This window comes from Salminus brasiliensis, chromosome 2 (assembly GCF_030463535.1).
Source record: "Salminus brasiliensis chromosome 2, fSalBra1.hap2, whole genome shotgun sequence".
NCBI lineage: Eukaryota > Metazoa > Chordata > Actinopteri > Characiformes > Bryconidae > Salminus > Salminus brasiliensis.
The window spans coordinates 23739773-23763348 of NC_132879.1; the positions used below are offsets into that span (position 1 = coordinate 23739773).

Sequence of the window (23576 nt, forward strand, 5' to 3'; positions counted from 1 at the left end):
CCGTTTTAAAAGAACATACGAGTTTTAATACATTTCATGACATTTCAAATGAAATGTTACACAAAGACTTGAGGTCTCCTAACACCATTCACTCATTCACTTTGCGCTCTGTGCTGTGGTGTTTAGCCTGCTAGCTAACTTAGCTACGCCTAGCTAGCCGGCTAACCTGCTGCATTTTGCTTTTTTTTTTGTTACTCCTAACTCTCTCTAGTCTAGTATACATACATACATACACAGTGAGCACACATGCCTGGAGAAGCCACTATTGCAGCACCTGGGGAGCAGAAAGGGCTTTGTTAAGGGCCTTGCTCAAGAGCCCAATAGTGGAACCAAGCTGAACCCGGGTATCGAACCCACAACCCCGTAATCAATAGCCAGGTGCTCTAACCGCTGTTTTAACAAACGCTGTTGTTCACATTCCCTCAGTCTGCAGTAGTCAGACTGACAGTTAAAATTCTACACAGTGTTCCCTTAAATGGTGACCCTGTGAGCAAACTAAACTTTTTATTTGATAGTTTTTTTCAGTTTTGAAATAATGCAGGATGAGATACTACACCCCAGCTCCGGTAATACTGTTTGCCGTGATATTTGAAGACCATATGAAAAAAGTAGATCCTGCCCAACCCTAGCCTGTGCCAGCCTTTAAGACTGCTCTATGTAAATGAACTGTGTTCTTAAAGGGTACTGTACTGTGCCTCATTCAAAAGCAGTACAGGCTGCAATAGTGTTTGTAACATGAATGTGACCGGATGGGGCTAAACTGCTGTAGGCTGAACAGGCGAAAAACACAAAAATGCATTATTAGTTTTCATGGCATCACAAAAACGAGAATAAATTCAAACAGGACAGAGTTTGCGGTTTCCATATAGGGAGTGTGGGATAAACTGAGAAATGAACTAATGTTTTGGAAACTTTAACAGTGTTTACATTCTGCATTAAGCACTTTTTTTTTTTATTTAAAGTGAGAAAATACAGTTTTCCAAGACTTTAAAACAGTCATGGGAGATTCCAGCATGTGAAGCAAACTCCTGCATATGTCACATCTTCAGAAATTGACTGCAGCTCAATTAGATTAGGGAGAAAGCACATTATTCTTTTCAGAATAGGGACTGACTCAGTCGCAGAGGCCCCTGGCTGTACACAGTCCCTCCAACCAGTGGAAATCTGAGCTCTCATCTGAGCCCACCACTCCTGCCTATTACCCCCATATCTCTCATTTGTCCAGTCAAATGACAGGTCTCATGATGGCGTCGGTCCCCACCCTTCTGGCTACAAATCAGACCTAATTACAGCATTACTGGGCAGGACGTGCCTCCGTGTGCCAGCCCAGACAAAGGCAGGAGCCTCCCTCTCCTCTTCCTGACCCAGAGCGGTGCCTCACGGCTCAGGTATGCCTGTCCCCTCCACCCCCCCCCACCTCCAGCACCGCCTGCAGGCTCCACACTGTCAATCAACAGACCTCCCAGAGGAGCAGGGCCAGCGTTTCAGAGCAATGATTCAACTCCGAGGCGCACCTCTGTCTCATACTTGTCTCTGTAGGTCTCTGCTGCCATTTTCTGAATTTACACAAATTTACTCTTGTGCCAAATGCGGTCCATTAGCCAAGACATACAAGTTGTGTAGTAAGTTTGCTTCTTTAATTTTGCTGAAAAGCTAACATAGATGACAAGTAAAGAAGGCATCTGTGGACTGATCCTGTGATATGTTTTTTATATATATATAAAAAAAAAAAATCTGGACAAAACGCAAGCTACTGTTAGCATGTACTTTAAGTACATTTATAGATACTATCATGTAGTAACCATTTCACACTTTGGCCACTAAAAATGCAGATACAGAAGACTCCTGTCACTTTTAATAACCTGGGTTGAGTTTCCTGAAAGCAATTCAGCTTAGCAAATTACGATTAAACGGTCAGTTCTGCGAACGTTTCCCCAAAGGTTTTAACACATGAGTTCAAAGAAGACTCCAGCATAGTCAGTTGAAACAAACAATCAAATCCACTCAGTGAAATACACAGCATTTCTGTGCTATTCCCCCGGCAAAACTTAATGTGCTAAAAAGAAATGCAAATTTTCCAATTCAGAAATCTGATTGGCTGAAGGAAGTTATGAAATACACAGAAAACCATATTGCAGAAAACCTTGTTTTAACTGGCCATAATTCAGCACATCTGCACATCATGTTGTTCATATTTTTATAACGTTTTTCCATTTATAATCTTTTTTTTCTCGTTAAATTGATAACGATAAGAGAAGGTCAAGAAAACAATTTATAATATAGAAATTTATATTAAAATTTAATAGCGGAAATTTGAACAAATCCTCTACAGAAAACAAACTTTGATATATTTTTTTATGCACAACTCCTATTTAGTTACTAAATTGTTAAACAATCTATAGTAATCAGTAAACTAATAAAACAAAGTAAACAAACTTAAATGTACCATTACTTTTACAGTAATTAGGAGTTAGAATTTTTGTTAGTAATTAGAATGTTAGAAATTATGCTTTAGAAGTGTTTTCTCTGAAGGGGATGTGAACTAATTTACACTTCAAAAATCACATGCAATTTTGAGCTGGGGTGTGCAAACTCACAGATCCTTTCCCTCTCCTCTACAGGTAGCGGCCTCTGGCTAATGGAGCTGAACTACATGCAAAACCTCAAGAAGTAGTGTGTGAATAACAAAAAGGACAGGTTAGTCGTTAATAGGCAAACAAGTACTCAACAATGATTCTTAAGAACTACTGAGCACAAGTATTTGCTGTTACAAAGCTTTTCGGAAAGTCAACCTTATTTGGTCGGACACAGAACTAATTGCATCAAGTCTGAATTTGTAGGAATTTGATAACTGTAATCTCTGCAATGTGGTGACGACTTGGGTAGTCCTGCCCCGACTAAATGGCCCATCTGGAGTCAGAGACGCTATTTTACTGTCTTCAGTTTGATAATACTGCTCTATAAAGTAAGGTCTGAAATGGAATAAGATGTTTAAAAAGCTGGTGTTACACCAAGAAACATCAACTGCTTTAGCTAATCAGATTCTTATTGCAGAACCTAAATCGGAGGATCAGAATGGACCAGACACAGCAAATTATTTTTTGTACTTTTTTTAACAGATTTGTTTATTCTGACTTTATTCTGAGTGTAAATACAGTGCATGTGATCAATAACATGCTCCTTTTATTGTGTCCACAAATTCTTTATTTTGCGCCAAGGTTAAGTGGCCAGTATTAGTTCTTAAATTGGTCTACCTTTGCCCAAAACCACAAGTCTATTTCGGACTTAACAAATTTGTTTGAATAACTTTAGAGTTTGTCTGTGTGAGATGGATTAGACCTAAGTTATGTATGCTGCTAATTGATCAAGCTTCTTTTAAATTTTTTTGATTTTTTTTTAACCCTAACAATCTCATCAATCTGTATGTTTCTCTACAACCTACAACCTTGAATACACTGGGGTCTCAATCTTCCTTTCTCATACATTCCTTGTTTTTTTGTTATGCCTGTCTTTCAAATGCAGTTCTCTCAGGTAATTACGATTCCCCCTCTTTCCCTCCTCCTCCTCGCAATAGGTCACCTGTCACTTGAACCAAAGCCCCTTGTTATTACTTTATCCTCTTCTTGGGCTTGGCTGGAGCTGAAAAGAGCTTTAACACACACCATTGTGCAGCCTTTCGAGCTTTGCGTCTGAGAGAGAAAGTGCAGACGATCACAGCACTGAATGGGCACCTACAGTACAGTTTCTGAACAAGCTGTAATTCAAAATAGCAGCTTCACGCTCTTTAATAGGCGCTGAGCACTCTACAGATTCCTCTCTCATGCAGGAGCAGCCTCAACATAAACCTGTCGGTTCTGGGGGAGAATACAGCCCGTCTGCTGGGTCACTTTTGCGGTCACTACGCACTAGGCCGCTGAGGCAACTCTGGTCAGATGAATCACTGGAGAAAAGAAGAGGGGGATTGCGGGAAATTTGGCTTTCTTCAAGACTCTAGAGCAGTCTGTCTTTGCTCACGGACAGACACAGAGCTGAGCAGCCAGTCCCTCCTCCATGGCCTTTTGCTCTCAGACCAAGTTCAACTGGAAGTCGTGCAGTTCCAGAAGCGGATTTTGGCTGCGGCTCCCCTTGGCCAGAGCAGACGGGGATTTAAGGTTACAGGGGGATGGAGTATGCGTGAAAGAGTTACAGGTTAATACCACTGAGAAGACCATCGCTTCCAAATCCATGCTCCATCCAACCTGGACAGATCTGTGCGCGTGTCAGTGTGAAATGTGAAATAGTGGGAGGGGCTCATAGTAAGCGTGTAGCTAAGCTAGGTGCAGGAAAAAGCTAAACCTCTGGATTCCCTCCAAGCAAGCTGCACACAAGAATAGTTTCCAATGTTCAAAGCTGCGATTTACCAAGCAGATCTCCTCCTGACAACCCACGTCCCACTACAGGAGCTTTTGTAAGAAAGAGAATTGAAATGTAGAGGATTTCATTTAGGAATTTTAGAAAGAATGCTTGAACGCTTAGAAAGGATGAACTATGGATCTGCCGAGGCGGTCATGGTGTCCTAGTATGGCTTAACTTCTGTCGCTGAGTTTTTTTTTTTTTTTTTTAACTAGCGGTTCTCAGTCTTTAGCCCTACTTAAGATGTTCTAAAACACGCCACAGCTCCTTCATATGTTTCAGCAGTGCCGGTGGCATGAACCTCACAGCAATGATAGATTGATACTGTTGTCCAGGTCTGGCATTGCTTGTTAGCATCATCACAGAAGTCAGTTACCAAACGCACACAAAACATGGCATTACTTGCTATAAGTAAACACCTTTCATTCTAAGCGAATCATTTGTATCCATTTCAGTAAGCTAATAATCATGTGATACTCATAGCTTCAGAATTTCTAGAAGTTATTCCCTGACAAATTCGCTCGAAATATTTTTTTTTCTCAACACCTGCATGACCTTTACCAAGAAGACATTTATATTTATGGAATTTGGTTGACATTCTTATCCAGAGCCACTTACATTTAAATCATGTCACAGAGCAAGGCAAATGTAGTGTTAGGAGTCTTGTGTGTAGTGTTAGGACTAAGTGCGGTATGCTTGGCCACCCAGCGAATCAAACCCAGTCTGCCACATGGACGGCAATGTTGTTTAGGCTTTTGCAAGCCTGAATGACCCCTTCAAAAAATCTCAGAAATTCACAAAATTAATAAACAAAATAAAACTAAAATAATTCATTTTACACAATTCTAATATTTACAAGAGTTGGCTGATTTCTTTTGTTTTTTGATTGCTTTATTCGCTGGGGTGTACAAAGGTATTCTGCACTTGACCTACCAAAAATGAAAGGCTAATAAATCACTGAAAACCAACGTTGACATTATAGTAATGTCAACGTACTCTGAAAAGTGGTAGAAGTAAAAAAGTTAAAAAATGTTTACTTCTGTCCATACCAAGGTTCTTCACTCATCTCTTTCACAAAAATATTTCTTTATGGAACCAAAACTGGTTCTTCTATGGCACTACTCAATGCATTATTTGCAGCACCCCTATATGAGTGTATGTACTGTTTACATTTATCAGAAAGTTCTACAGAAGTATAAGCAAGTTTTTTGACAAGACTTGATATGGTGTGAGGCAAGTGTGTGATTGTTTAGGTATGCAGCTTACACTACACAACTGGTGGATTACATTTTGGCAAGAGATATTTGTAGGGAAGAGCTGAAACACAAGCTGACCTGATGAGGTCTTGAGCGCGGGTGTTGAAGTTTTCGCTGCTGGCTGGTTTACTCTTGCCATCAGGTGGGCAAATCTGTGGGGATTCTCTGCCAGCCTCCAGCCCAGATGGGTGCAGAAGTGAAAGCACTGTGGCAGTGGTCTGAAGTAGCCCGGTGGTCAAGCCCTCAAATACCTGCTTGTTCACACTGCGGCCAAAGATGGACTTGTCCTCATCGGGAACATATAGCTAGAAAAACAAACACAGACGTACCAATTAGGAGATGAACGGGGGGGGGGCAGCAAGACAGAGCAATTTACCTGCACTAGGCCCAGTACAATACCCAAGTAATTACTGGGGAGGGCTCACTTGTGAACAGAAGCTGATACCTTGCTGTACCTTGCAGAAACACAGTGGCTCCTAGATTTTCGAGACAGTTTAGTTGAACAGCATTTTTAGCCTAGTTCTGCAAGTGAAAATATGAAGGCAGCGTATTTTATAAAAGATTCTGAAAAAAAAAATAAACAGTGAGAGATGCAGAATGGCCAGCTAATTAAAAGTTATTCCGTGATACAGGTCATGAGAGAAAAAGTTGAATGAAGGAGTCATTGGCCACTTCCAGACGATTACTTTCATTGCAAGTGTGAACGAAAAACATTACAGTTTAAAATATTACTCAGGTTTCAAGAGACTGTGGCCTTTTTACTTTTGCCATGTAGTTACATTTGCCTACCTGTGCAACATAATTCAATACTAAGTTGCTCTTGATAGGAGCGACCAGCAAATGCCATTCATGTAAATTACTTTGGAATGAGGTTTGCATGATGCTAATTGGTGGGGTATCTATTAAGTGTTGCCTATATTAACCTCATCACTAACATAAAACAAAAAGAAGCACACTTTAGGCACCAAATATACATGGGGAGCACAAGCAAAAATGTAAAAAGCCAAAAGCAAAAAGTTTTTATCTTTTTTTTTTTTTACTAGTATTTAAATGATACAGAAATGCTACTATAAGCATATTAAATCAATACATTAGGGTTTGGTTCCAACAGTATTCCTAGCTTTTCGTCATGACCCCTCACAACTACGTCCAGCCCTCTGAAGCAAAGCTTGCCTTTACCACGAATCTTGGCAGTGATGCATCTCTGAGCTCATTCAACAATGGCTCCGGTAGTCTCAATATCAACCCTGAGTGCGATCACACAATAGACCAGGACATTTAAACCTCAGCGTGCATTTTAAAGCCTGTCCAATTAAGTCAGTGCGTGCAAATAAAAACGATCCCTTCCTCTTTGTTTTTTCATGCACATGCCATTAGTCTCTGGTTGGAATCCTGATCCTCTGAGAAATAAATAACAACAAGCGTCCTATTTATTATTCATCAGCTCAGCGCTATAAACTGGTGGTTAAACTCGAAGTGACATTGTCACTGGTGTCGTGCCAGCAGCGGGCATACGAGAAGTCTCTGAGGTATTCCCCTTACTAGTGGGTAAAGCCTGGCAGGGTGCTGCCAGAGGCCTTGTGTAACTGGTGTGCAGGGTCTACAGCGGACAGAGGATAACTGCACCTGAGAGAAAAATATCCTGTCTCTTCACTTTGCTTTAGATGAGTTCTGAATCGTCCAATTGGATTTACAATCACCACTGTCTTCTGGCCCATAGCACGTGATCATGCCTTACATAGTGCACATGCACATATTAAACAGTTATACTTCGTTCCCTTCATGGCATCGTTCCATCATTTCAGTTCAACTCTGTCCACTGTTCAGATTGGACCGTTAAACGGAGAACTCGGCTGTCTGATCTGTGGATAAGCGTTTGGCGAGAGGGCCGGTTGATTAGGCATAGGCCAGTCATTTGAGGGAGGAAGTAAAGGCTTGCGGCAGCACAAGCAAAGCCAACGTTCAAATGTCAGCTTTAACTGAGGGGTGGAAAGGAACACTGACAGAGCAGGCAAAGCCTGCTACATTCTCAACAAATCTAATTACAGGAGGGGAAGGGGGGAGACGCCAGCACGCCCTGCACTACACACACACATACCCACTCTTGTAATACTATCTTTATGAGGATTACCATAAAACTTTGGATTTCTGTTAGAGCTAAATATCACCATGGCTTTAGTCATCTAATCTAATCCTAACTAAACCTAACCTCAGTAAACAAAAACATATATCTTCAGGATCCTTGGGTTGTTCATGTAAAAAGAAAACACTTTAAAATTTACCCATAATAGCAGACTTTATGTTTTCTCATCTTTATGGGGACATTTTAGTGCTAAATAGAAACACTACACACAGACACACGCACACACACAACAAATAGATTATTACTACTGATTGCTACACCAATTCAGAAATGTAGAGAATTATAGTAATGTGTGATTAAAAATTAGTTTAGCTTTTCACCAATTACATAAGGAACTAAAACACTCAACAAGGGCTCAGAATAGCTGCTGCACTAGTTCGGAGGTAAACCAATGCTTAAAGACAACCCCCTCCCCGGCTATAGCCTCAGGAAATATGACTTCTCCAAACTGGAACTTCCAGACTAGACTCTGGCTCATTGATTAGTCAATGTTATTTGTTTAGAATTTCTTTCTCCCTCGCTCTTATACACACACAGACACACACACACACACGCGTGCGTCCGTGTCACTATACTTGTAAGGACTTCCACTGACTTTGGTATTACTGATTATTTGGTATTATGATCATTTGTACTCTTTCAGTTCCTAAAAAAAAATAAAAGTTGCATTTGTGAAAAAAAAAAGTCTTCTGGAGCAAAGAAAGTCATATTTCCAAACATTACAAGCAGATTTGGTCCCCACAAGGTGCGAAAGACAAATTTGCACAGGGACCTGCACAGGGCCCCGCAGTGCAATCACCTGCGTCAGGTTGTGTGTTTGGAACTTAAGGTTTGGCTCAGTGTTTAGAGGGCATGGGCCAGTTTACAAGCTCCCATACTGCCTGTACTGTGTCTTTGCATGGTCTCTCTCTCTCGCTCTCTCTCGCTCTCTCTCGCTATATCCAAACATCTGCCAGGAAAGTATGGCGTGTATAGTATGGTGTGTCAGATTTACCCCGCCTGCCTCAGTTACACCGGTATGCATTCAAAAAATAAAAAATAAAAAAAGGGGGGGAGGGGGTGTCCTGTCCTAGCCATGCCATACTCCAGAGAGAACAGCCTTAAAGTCATGAAGACACGAGATTTGGCAATGGTGCTTTCCCAGACCCCTGATGATGCAGTGATTCATGTAAACTAGATCAGTGTTGTATGTATTAGTGTTCCTTTTGGCCCTGGTCTCAGACTGCTGGATGGGATACGTTTGCACAGTGAGAATAAACAGAAACCATCTCTTGAGCGTCACCAAATTATTCCACAAAATTGAAGAGGTTAAAGTGACAGTTCGGCGAAAAATCAAATTTACAGAATTTTCCGCTCAGCCAGAGTGCAGTCGATCAGTAAGACATGTTTGTTGCCTGAAGTACATTACTCCAATTTTGCGTTAGAGCTACGAGGGTTAAGCAATGCAGTCTGAACATTGCATAAAACAGTGGAGTTTGAGCGTCCATTGCTTTTTAGCTACATTAGCCATGTCTCAGCTGACTGCCTTTAGGGTAAGAGAGGAAAATGATGTCAACTTGATATTTACATTTTTGCCAAAATATCTATTTAAACTGGACTTATCATGACATGATCATGGAACCACCTGTTCTGACAAATAACTGGAAATTATGAAATTAAGCATGCTGGGTTTTTTTTTTTTGTTTTATTTTTGGAGAGCATGACGTCATGTCAGGCTGCAGCCTACCGTTAGCTGGTGAAGAAGCAGGTCCATCAGTGGGGCGATTTTGTTGCTGTAGAGAACATAAGCGCAGTTGCTGTAGCAGCGGGAGCAGGCCAGGTAATACACATTCACAGCAGCACACAGAGACCTGAAACACATACCACATTCGGTTTAGAAAAACTGCCCACCTCTTGTGTGTTTGCCTCACCATTAGAGATAAGCATTTGAACAGGAGAAGCAGGCCCTCGTTCAACACTTCAGGGCAACTTCGACTTTGCGTTACATACACACACACACACACACACAATCAGATGAGTTTAATCTCCTGCAGTAACATGGTAAGGTTATCTGAGGAAATGGACACTATAAGCTCAGGGTGTGAACATTACACGCCCAATGTAAGCAAGCCGAGGGACACAAGGGGGCATTAGACAGGAAGGGAAAAAAAAAAAAAAAAAAAAAAAAAAAAAAAAAAAAGGCAAACGAAACACCGGCATGTAAGAAGGCTTTCTCTATTGAACCCCCACCCCAAACCAACTTACTCAAGAAAAGGCCAATATGCTCTCACTCTAACCCGCTTAACTGGGGGAGCAGACTGCCCAATCTGTCCACCAATTCCTCTTCTCTCACTCCCTCTTTCCACTTCGCCTCCCACTCACTCCATCCCTCTCGCTGCCCTGTCATTTCCCTGCACCCCATTCCTATTCTCCTCTCTCTCTCTTCCTCTCTCTCCCTCTACGTCTTTCTCTCCCCGTGCGGAGATAAGAGACTAGCCGTCAGCGCCTGTAGGCCAGTCGGCCAGCAGTCAGTCTTCTGTATTATGTCTGCTGCACACCAGCCTGAGAGAAGATTAATGCTGCTGATAAGTGACCAGTCACTCCGCTCCGGCTACAGCACCCCTCCCCCTCCACCTACCCCACTCCCTCCTTTCATCAGTTAATATTTTCTGACAACTGTATATTTTAACCCAAAGCGGAGTGGCGGGGCCCTATCTGTGGCGCGGACCAAAGGAATCCGACTTCCCTGGTTTAAAGTAGGCCGTGTTTATTCCCAGCCATAAACATTTTGATATCTACCGTAACCGTCGCCATCTGTTCGGTGTTTTCGGCCAAACCGTATTGGCGCACATAATAAAAATAGCGCCAGGCCGCGTACGTCTCAGCCTGTCGATAACTTCCACCCCGCTGACAAAAGCGCGAGTGTATATTTAAGCCGCCGGCAGGCAGATCAGGGAGATAGCGGCGCGGGTATTGACATAGCGGTGTAAAAGCGTCAGACATGCAGTACGGGACTGCAGGGAGAAGGCTCTGCCCGGACTTCTGGGAAAGAGTCCAAGTGTTCCACACATCACTCCAGGCATTGTTTTTTTTTTTCCCTTTTCACCCAGTTGCTCAATTGCTGCTCGTTATAAAAATTGGGTGTACCTACTTTATGTGCGTTGTTATTAATCGACAAGTTTTCACCTCCACCAAACTAACGATAAACATTCTGGACAAGGTGCTGAGAGAGGCCTGCTTCAATTTATGTGCAATGTTTAAAAATCACTCGCTCAGCCAGCACATGGAACATTGATTCGCAGGGGCATGAGCAGTGTAGTGTTTCTTTTGCATTGATAGAAGGCTATCTATTGAGGAGTGAAACAGAGCCACGGGGAGAGAGGGAGGGATGGTTATGGGTGAGTGGAGTGATACTGCAGGCTCTGTTCGGTAAACGAGAGAGAGGGAAACGTGAGATCCCCTCCAAACTGTGCACTCTGGGCAGCCGACCAGCACTGCCTCTGACTGATTTTCCACTGCCCACCAAAAAAAAAAAAGCCCTGATTGTGGAACTCAACTTCAAATTGACTTTGGTTCCAATACCTGGGAAAATTCTCAACTTGACCAGACAGAATGAGTGGGTGCACCTGTAGGACAACAGTGGTCAGATGTCACCACTGCTTGTTCTTATGGAGAGTTACTTCAAATAAGGCTCGCTCCTGCACTTGTCATGGAATTTTAGGTATCCTTATTGTCTCTGGGCTACGTTTTGAAATAGGGAGGTGTCAAATTATCAAGCTTGGATTGAATGACAGGCTTCACAGTGTCAGGGTTCAGCACAGCTCCTCGAGTATAAACAGTAGATCGAAAGCTTGGATTAAAACTATTAGCAGTTAATCTTTGGACAGACAAACAAAAAACAACAGTGCAACTTGCCAGGTTTTCATACATTAGTATTTTCAACCACTGAAGGCACGCAGTCATGAATGCCCATATGTCACTAAACAGATCACAAAGATGTTCCAACTTTTTCTGATTCAACTGAAAACATTTGGGACAAAGACAGCAACTTCTAGGACTTAATTTGTTCTAACTTAAGAATTCTGCAAGTTTGACATACACATGCAAAATGTATGAAGAACCTGATATAGGTGCATGTTTGCGGGGTTCCTGAGGAGCAGGTTACCTGATCCCTATAGGATCATTTGTGGGGAGGAATGTAGGAGGATCCGGCAAGGGGACAGGGCAGCCCCCAGGTGGCTTGCACGGTTAAACAGCAGATTAAAGAGCACACGACTAATTTCTTTACACTAATCTTATTAAAGGGCAAAACAGCTGTCGACTGGCCAAATCCCAGCACTAACCCCAGAGCCCGCCATCGTGCACAGAAATAAGCTCATTTAGGCAAATGCAGGACAATGGACAACCATGAACTTCCCTAGTGCACAGAATTCAACCAACAAGATGTCGATATCTTGGTTGCAATACGTTACGTTGCAACTAAAACCAAGCAGTTGCCAGCAGTTTCTCTAGCCATAATATTGAACCTCCGGGAGTTATAATTGTCATTTTTCAATACATTAAAATTCAATTATTTATACAAAACATAATTAAGAGAGACATAGAACATTCATAAGATGTCTTTTGTATCTGAAAAATATGCCTTATTTGAATGTATGTTTCCATGTTAGTGCAGTTTATTAGAAATTACAAATATTGTATAATACATAAGCTACTGAGCTAATACACTGCTTTGCTTCTAAAAGTATTCTAAAAAAAAACTAATGTCACTGTACTTCAAACCAATATGCTTTTAAAGTAAGTATTTTAAAAACTGTACAATCCATGGTACAATAATCCCAATTAGTTGTTTAACTAATCCTGTGCTGCTTTGGCCTTGTGTTTTAGATCATTGTCCAGCAGAAAGATAAAGTTTCTCTCCCACTTAATTTAATAATTTATTTATTTATTCATTTTTTAATGCACTAAAGCAGGCAGTCTGCAGTATCTCCACAGTATATCTACACTGAGTCTACGGAGTCTTGACTCCCTCAAAAAAAGTACCATTGGTCAGACTGAGAATTGGAAGAAAAGCTCTGAAAGTGAAGTCCAAAGAGTGTTTCGTGATAAAAATGGAAATAGGCTTTTTAAATGCACTATGACAACAAAAATATATTTAAAAAATCCATTGAAATCCAGATTAATTTGACAATCTGGTTGAATTTTAATGGGGTTGAATAACAGCGAAGTATATCTTCTAAACAATAAAGGTAAGATGAGTCTTTTCAAGGTGTATACGCCACGCAGAACCTTAGAGGGTTAAATCCCAATCAGGAGGCTCCAAAAGAGCGTCAGGTCCACCTCAAACACAGCGCTGTGCAACAGAGCATGGCAACACAGTATAGATTACTGGGTGTGGTGCTACTCAGATACTGACTGGGGCTCCAAGACACCTCTCGCTGACCCCCCCTCCTCAAACAGCCTCCACTCAACACCTTGCCCTGCTGCTGTTACAGTAATGTGAACTTTTCTAGGCCATCCATCAGCTACCGACCCTCCAGGACAGTTGTAGCTGTCACTGTCTTGTTCGAATGAGATCGTCACACTCCTGTCAGCAGCAGGCAGCCATAACTGGCTGCTTTTTCAGCCTGCTCGCTGCTAATTGAGAGTGATTAGCATGACACCCAACACCAGGCCCACGATATGGACTCTCGGGCCCCCGTTGCCTGACGATGACAGCCTGCGTCAAAGATTTTGAGGGGCAATTTGGTAAAGTGCCATTGTGCCCCTTCTCAAGTTACATGGGCATTATGCAGCGGTGACCAGTGTGTGCCAGGTTGTTCCTGAAGGCAGCATTCCTGAACTGGAGCGGCCCCGAGATTCCCTCGGACAGTCCTCGTTGGCCTCAGGACGGTGCAGGTTGCTCAGTGGCCCTGTAGCCACCAGACTGTGGCAGACAACAGGCGCATTGTTAATCTGGCCATAATGAAGCCTTATCTTGTAGACATAGGATTAAGTTCCAGAGGTAGCCTACACTGACAGAGCAGCATAGAGCATAATAGAAGAAGGAGAGGGAGGGATTCGGGTGAGCGAGAGAGAGAGGGAGGGAAAGAGATCATAGTGTATAGGGCAGGAAGAAATTGGGGAAATGGAGCAAACACGCTTGCAAGCAAGGGACAGAAAGAGAATTTGAAGGGCAGGAGAGCGTGAACACGAGATTGCGGGAGCAAGCACTACAAATGTAGTAGATTTTTTTGGGGGGGGGGGGAATTGGAGAGAGAAACAGGGAGAAGAGGGAGGGAGAGAGAGAGAGAGATATAGATAAGCAGGAAGGGACAAAAGGACACAGCGATGAGAGATAAGAGACAGAGATAGAGATGCAGATAATAAGCACTGTAATCTCCTCACCTACTCTAACCAGCTTAACCTCAGATACCGATCAGACCTGACCACTGATTAGGCCACCACCCAAACACTGAATGACTGCTGAAGGTAGGGTCCACCACTCCCACCAACACACCTCTGGCATCGCAGCGTGGGTGGCCTGCTGGCTGGGCACTGGAATGACCTTCGGGTTCAAATAAAGCCCTTTAACCCAATCTGAAACCCATGGGGAGTCCCAAAAGCAGATGGCTAAGAAGGGGAAAATGGGACTTACTAAAAAGACATTCTGCCTAGGTCTGAATTTTAAAAGTGCAAATTTTTCATTTCTCAGTCAGGAAAGGTTTTTAAACCACCATTAAATCTTAAATGACTCAAAATTTATGAAAAATTATGAAACAATTAAAACAACTAATTGGGTAAATTTAAAAGGTCGGTGCTCAGTTTGTATATGCTAGAACACAGCCAAAGAAACATCGTATTAAAGACAGCTTGATTATAACAACTTAAACATCCTAAAATGCACCCAGCTCCATCTTCAGACAACGTTCTCCACTCCTAATACATGGGAATACCACAACTTCCTTCCTTTGTGAGGATGCCAGGTCTATTGCAGAGCAAAACCAGGTATATTTCGGAGATCTAAATGGGGTGGATAACCAAGCAGCAACAGCAGGTAAAGATCTGTTTCTGCACCTCCTTGTAACTGGGTTATCAACCAGGAAACAGCCTGACCTGGGCCGCAAGCTCACATTTCCCAATCTCTCAATATAATCTCTCCCTTTCTCCTATATGTCCACTCGGGCTTGACGTGCGCGTAACACAGAAATCTGAACGACTACTCAGCCTGGCTTCAATACCTGCCTTTGGAAAGGAAGTGGAAGAGGGGGGGAGAGGGGGGAAAAAAAAAAAAAAAAAAAAAAAAAAAAAAGGACCTTGAGGGGAAAGAAAAAGTAGCCGGAGCCAAAAGGAAAAGGTGAAGAGCAGAAATCCTGTGCCTAGTGCTTGTCAAACAATCCTTTCTTTCACTGCAATCCAAATGACATTTAATTTGATTCTGCCGTTGATCTTTTCCGATATCGCCAGCACGTCCAAGACATCCATTCCGCCCGTCGTTCCGCAGAAAGGCCGGGTATAAGCCGGGGCATAAGTCCCGGGTGCGCTGTCACGCACCGCGCGGCAAACACTCATGCGTACCCATACACACGCGCGCGGCATAATGGCATCCTGAAATGAAACCACTTGGAGAGCAGTGGCTAGAAGCTTTCACTGAGTACATTTAGTCATCGTGTGACATGGAGGTGAGGTGACAGGCAGCCCCACTAGCAGCGTTCCGAAATCGAGACAGCGTGGGACGCTGGGACACGGAGCCGGACACACTTAGGGCAGGCGCAAAGCGCTCTCCATTTCCGAGCCTTTTCACTGACCAGTGGCTTCGAGGTTTCAAGTGTCTCCGCTCTATTTAGGCGGAGCAATCTGCATCTAAAGGACATTTGTGAAATTCATTCAGAAGTGACCCTCTCCATCGTTTGTGTGCGTGTATGGCAGGGGTTCGCTGTGAGCGAATCGTACTCCTTCCTGTGTGAGACAAGATGGCGTGTGTACTGACTGGTCCTGAGCTGCACTGATGTAACTGATTAGAACTGGTTTGTGCCATCAGCTGTATTAGCGAAATGCCACTGACACACTCTCAATCTCTCCCTTTCTCTTTTATCTTTCCTGCTTCTCCTCTTCAGTGACCCCTACTGGGAGACAGATGGATGTGTTTTCATGCCCACCACAGGCATGTCCATGTCTACACACCTCCAAGTATAAGCAGCCAAACACTTTTCAAGGGGAGACGCAATAATGGGAGAGAAAGAGAAGAAAAAAGAAGCACAGTTTAGCCTTTGCTGTCCTGTCACTCTGTCTGGGCCAAGAGAGGGGAGAGACACAGAGTGGGACTCATCACAGCACTGCTCAAATACTCAAATAAGTTTACAGTAAAGCTCTGATCATACTTGCGTCATAATCGTAAAACTATGTCGTACCCAGTGTAGTCATGCACTTTTCATATAATAACTCTTTCTGTGAGGTACACACGCTTTTTAGACGTCTGGCTCCTGTCCCTCTGAATTAGGGGAGACTTTTTGAATGGCAGTTTTTAGGAATCTGTTGCTACTGGTGCATTCTGTCTGTGACCATGGGCATATCACAATAAATATTGTGTAATATAAAAATGTCTAAATATTATGATATATTTTTACCATATCGCCCAGCTCTACTCTAAATTATTTTATTATTCATATATAAGTGATTGAACTGATTGGAAAATGTGTCGAAAATCAGTAGTATTCCTCTTTAAGTTAAGAATGAAGAACAGACGTACAGAATCACCCATGGTAGACAAGAGTATGTAAAGTATTGGCCATTTCTGCAAGTATTGTATTATACTGACAGATAATTTAATAGATAATTTAGCTTTTGACAAGAAATATTGCTTGAAACAAGCCAAACTGTCTACTAGGGAAGTAAGTCAGAATGCTAAAAATATTAAATTATTTTATTTTCATAAAACAACTTTAAATCGAGCCTAGATTATTGGACATTCCTTATTTTTAAGAAGATTTTTCTTGCCAAGATGATTTTTTGCAGTGTAGCCCCTTTCACAGTTTTCATTAAGTATGTTTCTCCATGTCTCACTATGGTTTAAGTTCAAAACTTTAGTTTGATAAAAAAAATAATGAAAAAAACAACAACAAAGAAAGAAAGCACTGCAGTGGGCCGTGTAAGAGTGACTGCTTCACTCACACTTTTACATCCCCTCCTCGTAGAGTTTAACAGTAAGCATGCAGGTTAACGTCCTGGCTGTTGCGCACACTTCTCTGCCCATTCGCTACCCCGGTTACTCATGCAAACGTAACGACCTTCCTGCTCCAGACACCCGACCCCCCATTTCCTCCCCGGCTGCCCAACCCTTCAAGCAAAGCCCTCCACTCCGAGCCACAGCGTAGCGAAGGGACATTAACGGAGCCTTGCGCTGGAATTAGCCCATTAATGTAATGCTAACAAGATGGAATCCTTCTCCCTGGGGCGTAATATTCCACCAGCATCTCCGCAGTTGTTCTTTTTTGTAAATCACTCAGCTTATCTGAAAGGAGGCGATCGATACGCCAGCATTACAGTAAACAGATAAACTAGCGCTGCTGTAGTGGGGTAAGCGTCTCTGTTGAGTTCCATTACGGGGCAGAGATGAGAGAGGATGATTAGTGCATGCGCACTTATGTCATGCCCTGTTCTGACACTAGATGTTATGGCATCTTGTCATGGATTTTACAGTCAGTGTGTAAAGGAGGATGGACGGAGTTCGAAAAAGTGTCAATTCCTTAGGCATAAGCTAGTTGACCAAGGGTTAGATAAACAAAACAAAACCTGACACGCTAACAATGACGCCGCCATAATGTGTCACTTTCTCTAGGGCAGTGACCATCCAGGCTGGTCTAACGGCACCAAGGCTGTTTGGGTTTACAGCTTCCTGGACCCTGGCGCAGGTCTTAGGGGAGCTAAGGAGACATAGAGGATTAATGCAAGTCTGCAAAGGTTATCAGAGGTTCAACACCCTGTTGCCTCAGGGTGTGTGTGTGTGTGTGTGTGTGTGTGTGTGTGTGTGTGTGTGTGTGTGTGTGTGTGTAAGAGCGAGAGCAAGATGGAGAGAGATAGAGAGAGCGAACAGTGTGTGTGAATAAAGGAGGTGGCGGGGGAGGCCCAGTGATCCCTCAGACAGTCATCCTGTCCTAATCTCTGCTCTGCCACACGTACAGGAAACAGGAGTGCCGAGAGAGCCATTCACTGGCCTGCTGACTGGACCTGGCCATTTTCAGCAGGCTGCCCACAACATCCACAGGCCGTTCATCTTGTGTCGGTCACTCCATGATAAACTGAACAAGATCTCTAACTGCCCCTTAAATTCTGCAATCTTCCATCTACTATCCAGAACACTTAGACGGCACTCTTTCTGACAGACGAGGTATTTATCTGACCGGTCAGCTTTCTATTAGTACAGTTGACTCCTTAGCTATTCCCCTGTAGCAAGGAACAGCTACTTTCCAGAATAGTACATAACATTTCCTTATTATTATAGATTTGTCTATATTATGACAACCTTTACCCCCTGATAATATTCAGGTTGCTCTGCTGCCCTCGTTTTTCACACCCAGCACAGCCCGACGCTCCAACAAGCCAAGACAGGGAAGTGATTCAGTGGTGGAAGGAGGTGAGGACGAGGACATTCTTTAATCCTTCCAGGAGGTCCACTTCAGCGTTTGATTGCAACAGAGCAGAATGACAGAAGAGCCTCCGAGATCTGGCCTCCTCCTGGCATGTCAAGTGGATCTCTCAAAGCAAGAGGGAGACAACAGAATGGCGGAAGTGTTTGATCGGCCAAGTCTACGCTAGACAGACAGAGACACACACACACACACACACACACACACACACACACTGTGGTGCACAAACCACACACACAAATTGATTAAGCACAATCTAGTTTGACCCTCTGTTCAAAAAAACCCTTGACAATTCTACATTTCCTCTTAGATTTTTGGAAATTAATGACTGATTAAGAAAGAGCTTTGAGAGAAGGTGAGAGATTGAGAGAGCGAGAGCGAGAGAGAGAGAGAAAAAAAAAAAATCAATAAACACTAGATGGCCTGTAAAAGCATTATAAATATAAGTAGCATTGCTCCATTAGAGGAGATTTGGAAAAAAACAAATGCTAATGAGGGAGAGAGAGGCCATTCTAGTCCATTAAGGGCTCTCTCTGGTGGAAATAACCCTCTCTGTGAGGTTATCTAGTGGCCAGTCCCGCAAACTCCACAGCCACTATTCAAACCCCACTCTCATTTCCCACTGACGCACTGGATAAATGTGCCTCTTGTAGAGCAGCAAGCAACTGAGAAATGGATGACTTAAATGCAGTCCTCTGTTATGTTCTAAACAAGGAGCATTCTTATTCATTATACATTTGTACGTATTTATGGAAATGAGGGGTACAGGGAAGTGAAGAACTGGTTACTGTGTGGGACTAAAGAGGAATATGACCACCAATCACAGATAGAGAGGAGAGAGAGTTTCTCAGCTCGAAGTTGAATGCCGGTGACTAAAGTACACAAAATGAAACTTTGTCGTTTTCACATCAGAATTTTTATACTAATAGTAATATCTATGCCAACATTTTTTTATGAGGGTTTCACAACACCCCTGGATCTTTTCTGACCACTAGTGGTCATCCAAACAACCTACCAGCACAACCAGCACCAATATGAAGCATAAGATATTCTAGTATGTTCATAGAATTTTTATTTTTAAATGACCACTGCATCGCAGAATAGTTGTCTTTAAGATAAGTAATTGAACAGGTAATTAGGTGAATTACGAGTATAATGCTAATTTTCCACATCTATGTGATTTCTGTGTCATGTTAGCACCAAGCTAATTGTGCTTTAATTGATTTTCCTTTACAGATTGCTTCATAAGGTAGTGGCAGGTTCTTCCACAGAGATGCTGGGAAAAGAAACTGGTAAACAATAAATAAATGAATATATTAAAAACCAATAAAAAAATTAAATAAATACATTCATTAGGTGCAGTATGTTTACACTGAGAAACTTTCCAAAACAAGTGTTTCTTTAACTTGCCTTCCAACGACATTCATCTTATTAAATTAATTCATACTGGTTGGTTACAAAAAAAATAAAAAATAAAAATAAAAATAGCAATTCAGTACAGTGGGTCCATCACTGCAAGATAAACAGACAGCAACAGCACATGAGCAACAGCATGCTCTGATACATAAGGTAGGTGTACCATCAACAGGTGAGTGTCTGTTGTACTGAAAGCATAGCTAGTGTGCGAGTTTAGAGAGACTTTTCTGGCTTAGAGAGTGCTGGTACTCACTTCAGTGGAATGCGTGGGATGGCTGTAGGACTGGAGGCTGCGGTGACTACCTGCAGAATCTGTTCCAGGGCAAACAGACCCCCTCCCACCTGAAAAGCTACTTGATCCGCATTATTCTGAAAAGAGAGAGAGAGAGAGAGAGGAGAGTCAGTCATGAACATGCATGCCGAGGCAAACGAGTGGAGGTATCACATTGCTCTCTGTGTGGAGGGATCCACTCGTACCCTGCCCACCTCCCCCCTTTTCCGAAGGGGACCAAGAGTGAAATCCGAAACAAAGTGATCCCCAAAGAATTCCTGCTAAATCTCAAAAGTGCACAACCCTTCTCGGGCCCCCCCACAGCCACCAAACCCCAATGCAAGACAACAAATACGCAGACCTGCACACAAAGCAGGGGTGGTCTGGCCTGACAAACAAGGGGTTAGGGAATATGAGGGCATGGACGGAAAAAAAGAAACACAGTACATTAAAAAAATCATTAAAAAAAATAACTATAAAAGCATAATAAAGTCAATAAACATACATGATGTAACACAGAGATTAAGCTGAAAAAGTCAAAAGACTGCTTGTTTCAAACGCAGCATTCAGTCGTTGCTTATCATAGATAGCGGTCATAAAACTTTTAAGAGGAGGTCAACCAAACTGCGTCTGAAACTCATATGGTGCGGCTGAGTGTCCTTGACTAAAAGAGGACATAAACCAGTCATTTAACTGACGTGCTTTTCAAATCAAACTGTTTACAGACGTGACATTTTTACTTGCATCATAAAATTCCTTCAAGTTCAAAGTGGGACCCCTTTAAGTGAGTCATGTGTTTTAAGACAAAGATCCCCAGATCTCCTTGGCTTTAAGCTGAGGAAGGAAGTATCTCAGAGGCGGGCCATGGCTCTGACCCAGCGCTGTCCCAACATATCCTCAGCCTAAAAAAAAAAAAAAAAAACACTATATTTGACCGATCTTTAACCTTTGTGTAAAACCCAAGGTGTTTAAAGTGTATTTTCCACTTCCAGAGTTGTAAAACATTAGGAAACTTAAACTGAATACCCACGGAGAATAAATAAATACATAACACAAAGAAAAATGAAGAGGTTTGCTTAAGTAAGTGATGACACACATCAACAACCCCCGTCATGAGCGTGACGGGGGCCCAACTTTCAGTGAGAGCAGAGGAGAAATCTCCCACTTCTTAATGAGGTCAGAGTTTCCTATGGTGTGTGACAGCGCACAAAACCAGGCACTTCACACTGTTTTTGTTCAACGGACGGCAGGGCTGCCAACAAGCCTGAACATATTGAGCGTCGAACAGTGGAAGCGCTTTGCAAAATTACACATAAGCTCCTCTTCTGTCAATCATGGGCGCCGCCAAAGAGTAATTCCTGAAGATCCGGTGGCAAAAGAAGGCTGAACCCTGGCAGGGTTAAGAGATTGGAACAAGCACATTGTCAGGTAGACCAAAGGTAGTGCATTGCTGAACAGCGGAGAGGATTTAAAAAAAAAAAAAAAAAAAAGAGGGAGAGAAAAGAGAGAAAAGAGAGAAAAGAGAGAGAGAGAGAGAAAAGAGAGAAAAGAGAGAGAGAGAGAGAAAAGAGAGAGAGAGAGAGAGAGAGAGAGAAGAGAGAGAGAGAGAGAGAGAGAGAGAGCGCTCAGCACAGCATTGGCCTGTAGGCTGGCAGGCACAGACTCCCCACACCGCTCTCTGCCTCTCAATGCCTTATCAATAGAACTAAGAGCAGTAAGGCAAGCTTAGAAAGTGCTTAACTCTCACAGTCCTGCCAGGATCAGTAGGCCGGAGGGGAGGGAGGGTCAGTCCTCTCCTGGTGGCCCGTTTAAGCATTAGGGGCCGGGGGGGGGGTAAGGTGGGGCCAGAGATCGGATCAGAGGGATGCGTGTCATACATGCTCACACCTGGCTTACTGACAGATACCTGCTCTAACCACAACACTCAAAACCCAGAGGAGATTTCACATTGGTAATACGTAGACACACTGCTGTCAAAATAAAGCCCTGCACCTACAGGTTATTATATTCTTACATTGTTAACTTAATATTGGTTAATTGTTTTTTTACAATTAGTTTTTTACCAAATTTAAAAATATTTTATTTTAACTTTATAAACTTTCCCGACTGTTACTCAGACAGTTTGCAATGCTTTGCATGTACTTACCAAATAGTAAGGTGTAATGAAACTCACAGAGCATATGGGGTTAAACTTGACTGTTTTAAAAAATAAACACACACAGTAAATAGAGTTTGTCTTGAATATTTTTTAATTGACAAAAATAATAGAAAATAGAAAGAAATAAGCAAAGTATTTAAAAAGTAATAGGCAAATATGAAAATATTCCTAACTAATAAAATGAAAGATGAGTAATAAATAATAAAAAGGACAACATGTAATACAAGCTAAATCTCTCATTTCATGCCGTATTCATAAAAATGTCAGATCCTGACTGCGCCTGATAAATTCTAATTACTGGGGACACAAAGGGGACAAAAGACCTGCATTTCATTACATCACCCAAAGCAAATTCCAGATATAAGGCCATGATATGAGGCCTCTCTTTATGTAGGCCATACTGCCCATTCAAGTCCATTGTTACCAAATGTTGCCAAAGGGACTTCCTTTAGAAATTGACTTATAACATCTGGCTTTGATATCCCTGTAGTTCTTCTTTCCTTTTTTTTCTTTTTAAGCAGCCACATCACTGTGTTTATTTACGGCTGGCGTGCTGCGGAACAGGGATGAGGTGTTAGCATTACTTTTTGGTCCAAGCATAAAGCAACGCCTTATTTCTGTGCCATTTCCACCCACAAGCTAAACTTTTTACTACTACACACAATACTGCTGAGCTGGGAGCAGCACTGCATCTTTCCAAACATTTCCTGATGCTACATCACTGGACACGCTTGGAGGAGAACACTAACCACCAGACCTGTTAGACCAGCTAACAAATGTCTATGTGGGTAGCTTTGTGCTGAGTGATGGGAGGGGGCTTGTAAGGGGGGGCTATTGGTTACGGGTGGCTGTGGCATTACCAGGGATTAAACTCCTATAAAACAGGATTGTTTATATATTTAACAAAATAATCTTTTGACACATGAATTCCGTATACAGTCATAACTCAGGTCATCAAACTGTACAACAGCATGAAGCACAGCTGGAGTGTAATATGAGCACACCTCACGCAGTGAGCTGTAAACAGGGCTCATGAGTGATGTACAGAGCCATGATCCCTCAGTGTATGCTGCGAAGAAGTGCTGTCTGATCTAACTCTGGCTCACCCGTCCCTGCCAGACAGTCCAATGACAGAATAATAGGACGAGAGGCTCTGTTTCTCAAACAGAGGCCTCGGACAAAAGACCTGAAGACAGATGAGAGGGCAAAAGGAAAGGGGAGGATGGTGGAGGGATGGGAGAGAGGAACCTGAATTATACCGCCTGGAAACCTTATCCAATTATTATCCTGGGTGTCCACTTTAGCCCAGGCTAATCAGAGGGCCAGGCAGCTGCTT

The 23576-nt window shown here is 42.6% G+C and overlaps 1 protein-coding gene across 8 annotated transcripts in view; it reads right to left on the bottom strand.

The window, feature by feature from the left end:
- The window catches only part of scaper (S-phase cyclin A-associated protein in the ER), a 95352-nt gene that overhangs the window by 18469 nt on the left and 53307 nt on the right, over window positions 1–23576 (bottom strand). For all 8 annotated transcript variants that reach the window (XM_072671041.1, XM_072671030.1, XM_072670995.1 and 5 more), the window contains 3 exons: window positions 20065–20180; window positions 9518–9641; window positions 5727–5953 (listed from right to left, as the gene is read on the bottom strand). In XM_072671041.1, coding sequence (XP_072527142.1) covers window positions 5727–5953; window positions 9518–9641; window positions 20065–20180 — 467 coding nt within the window. The remainder of the gene's footprint in view (window positions 1–5726; window positions 5954–9517; window positions 9642–20064; window positions 20181–23576) is intronic.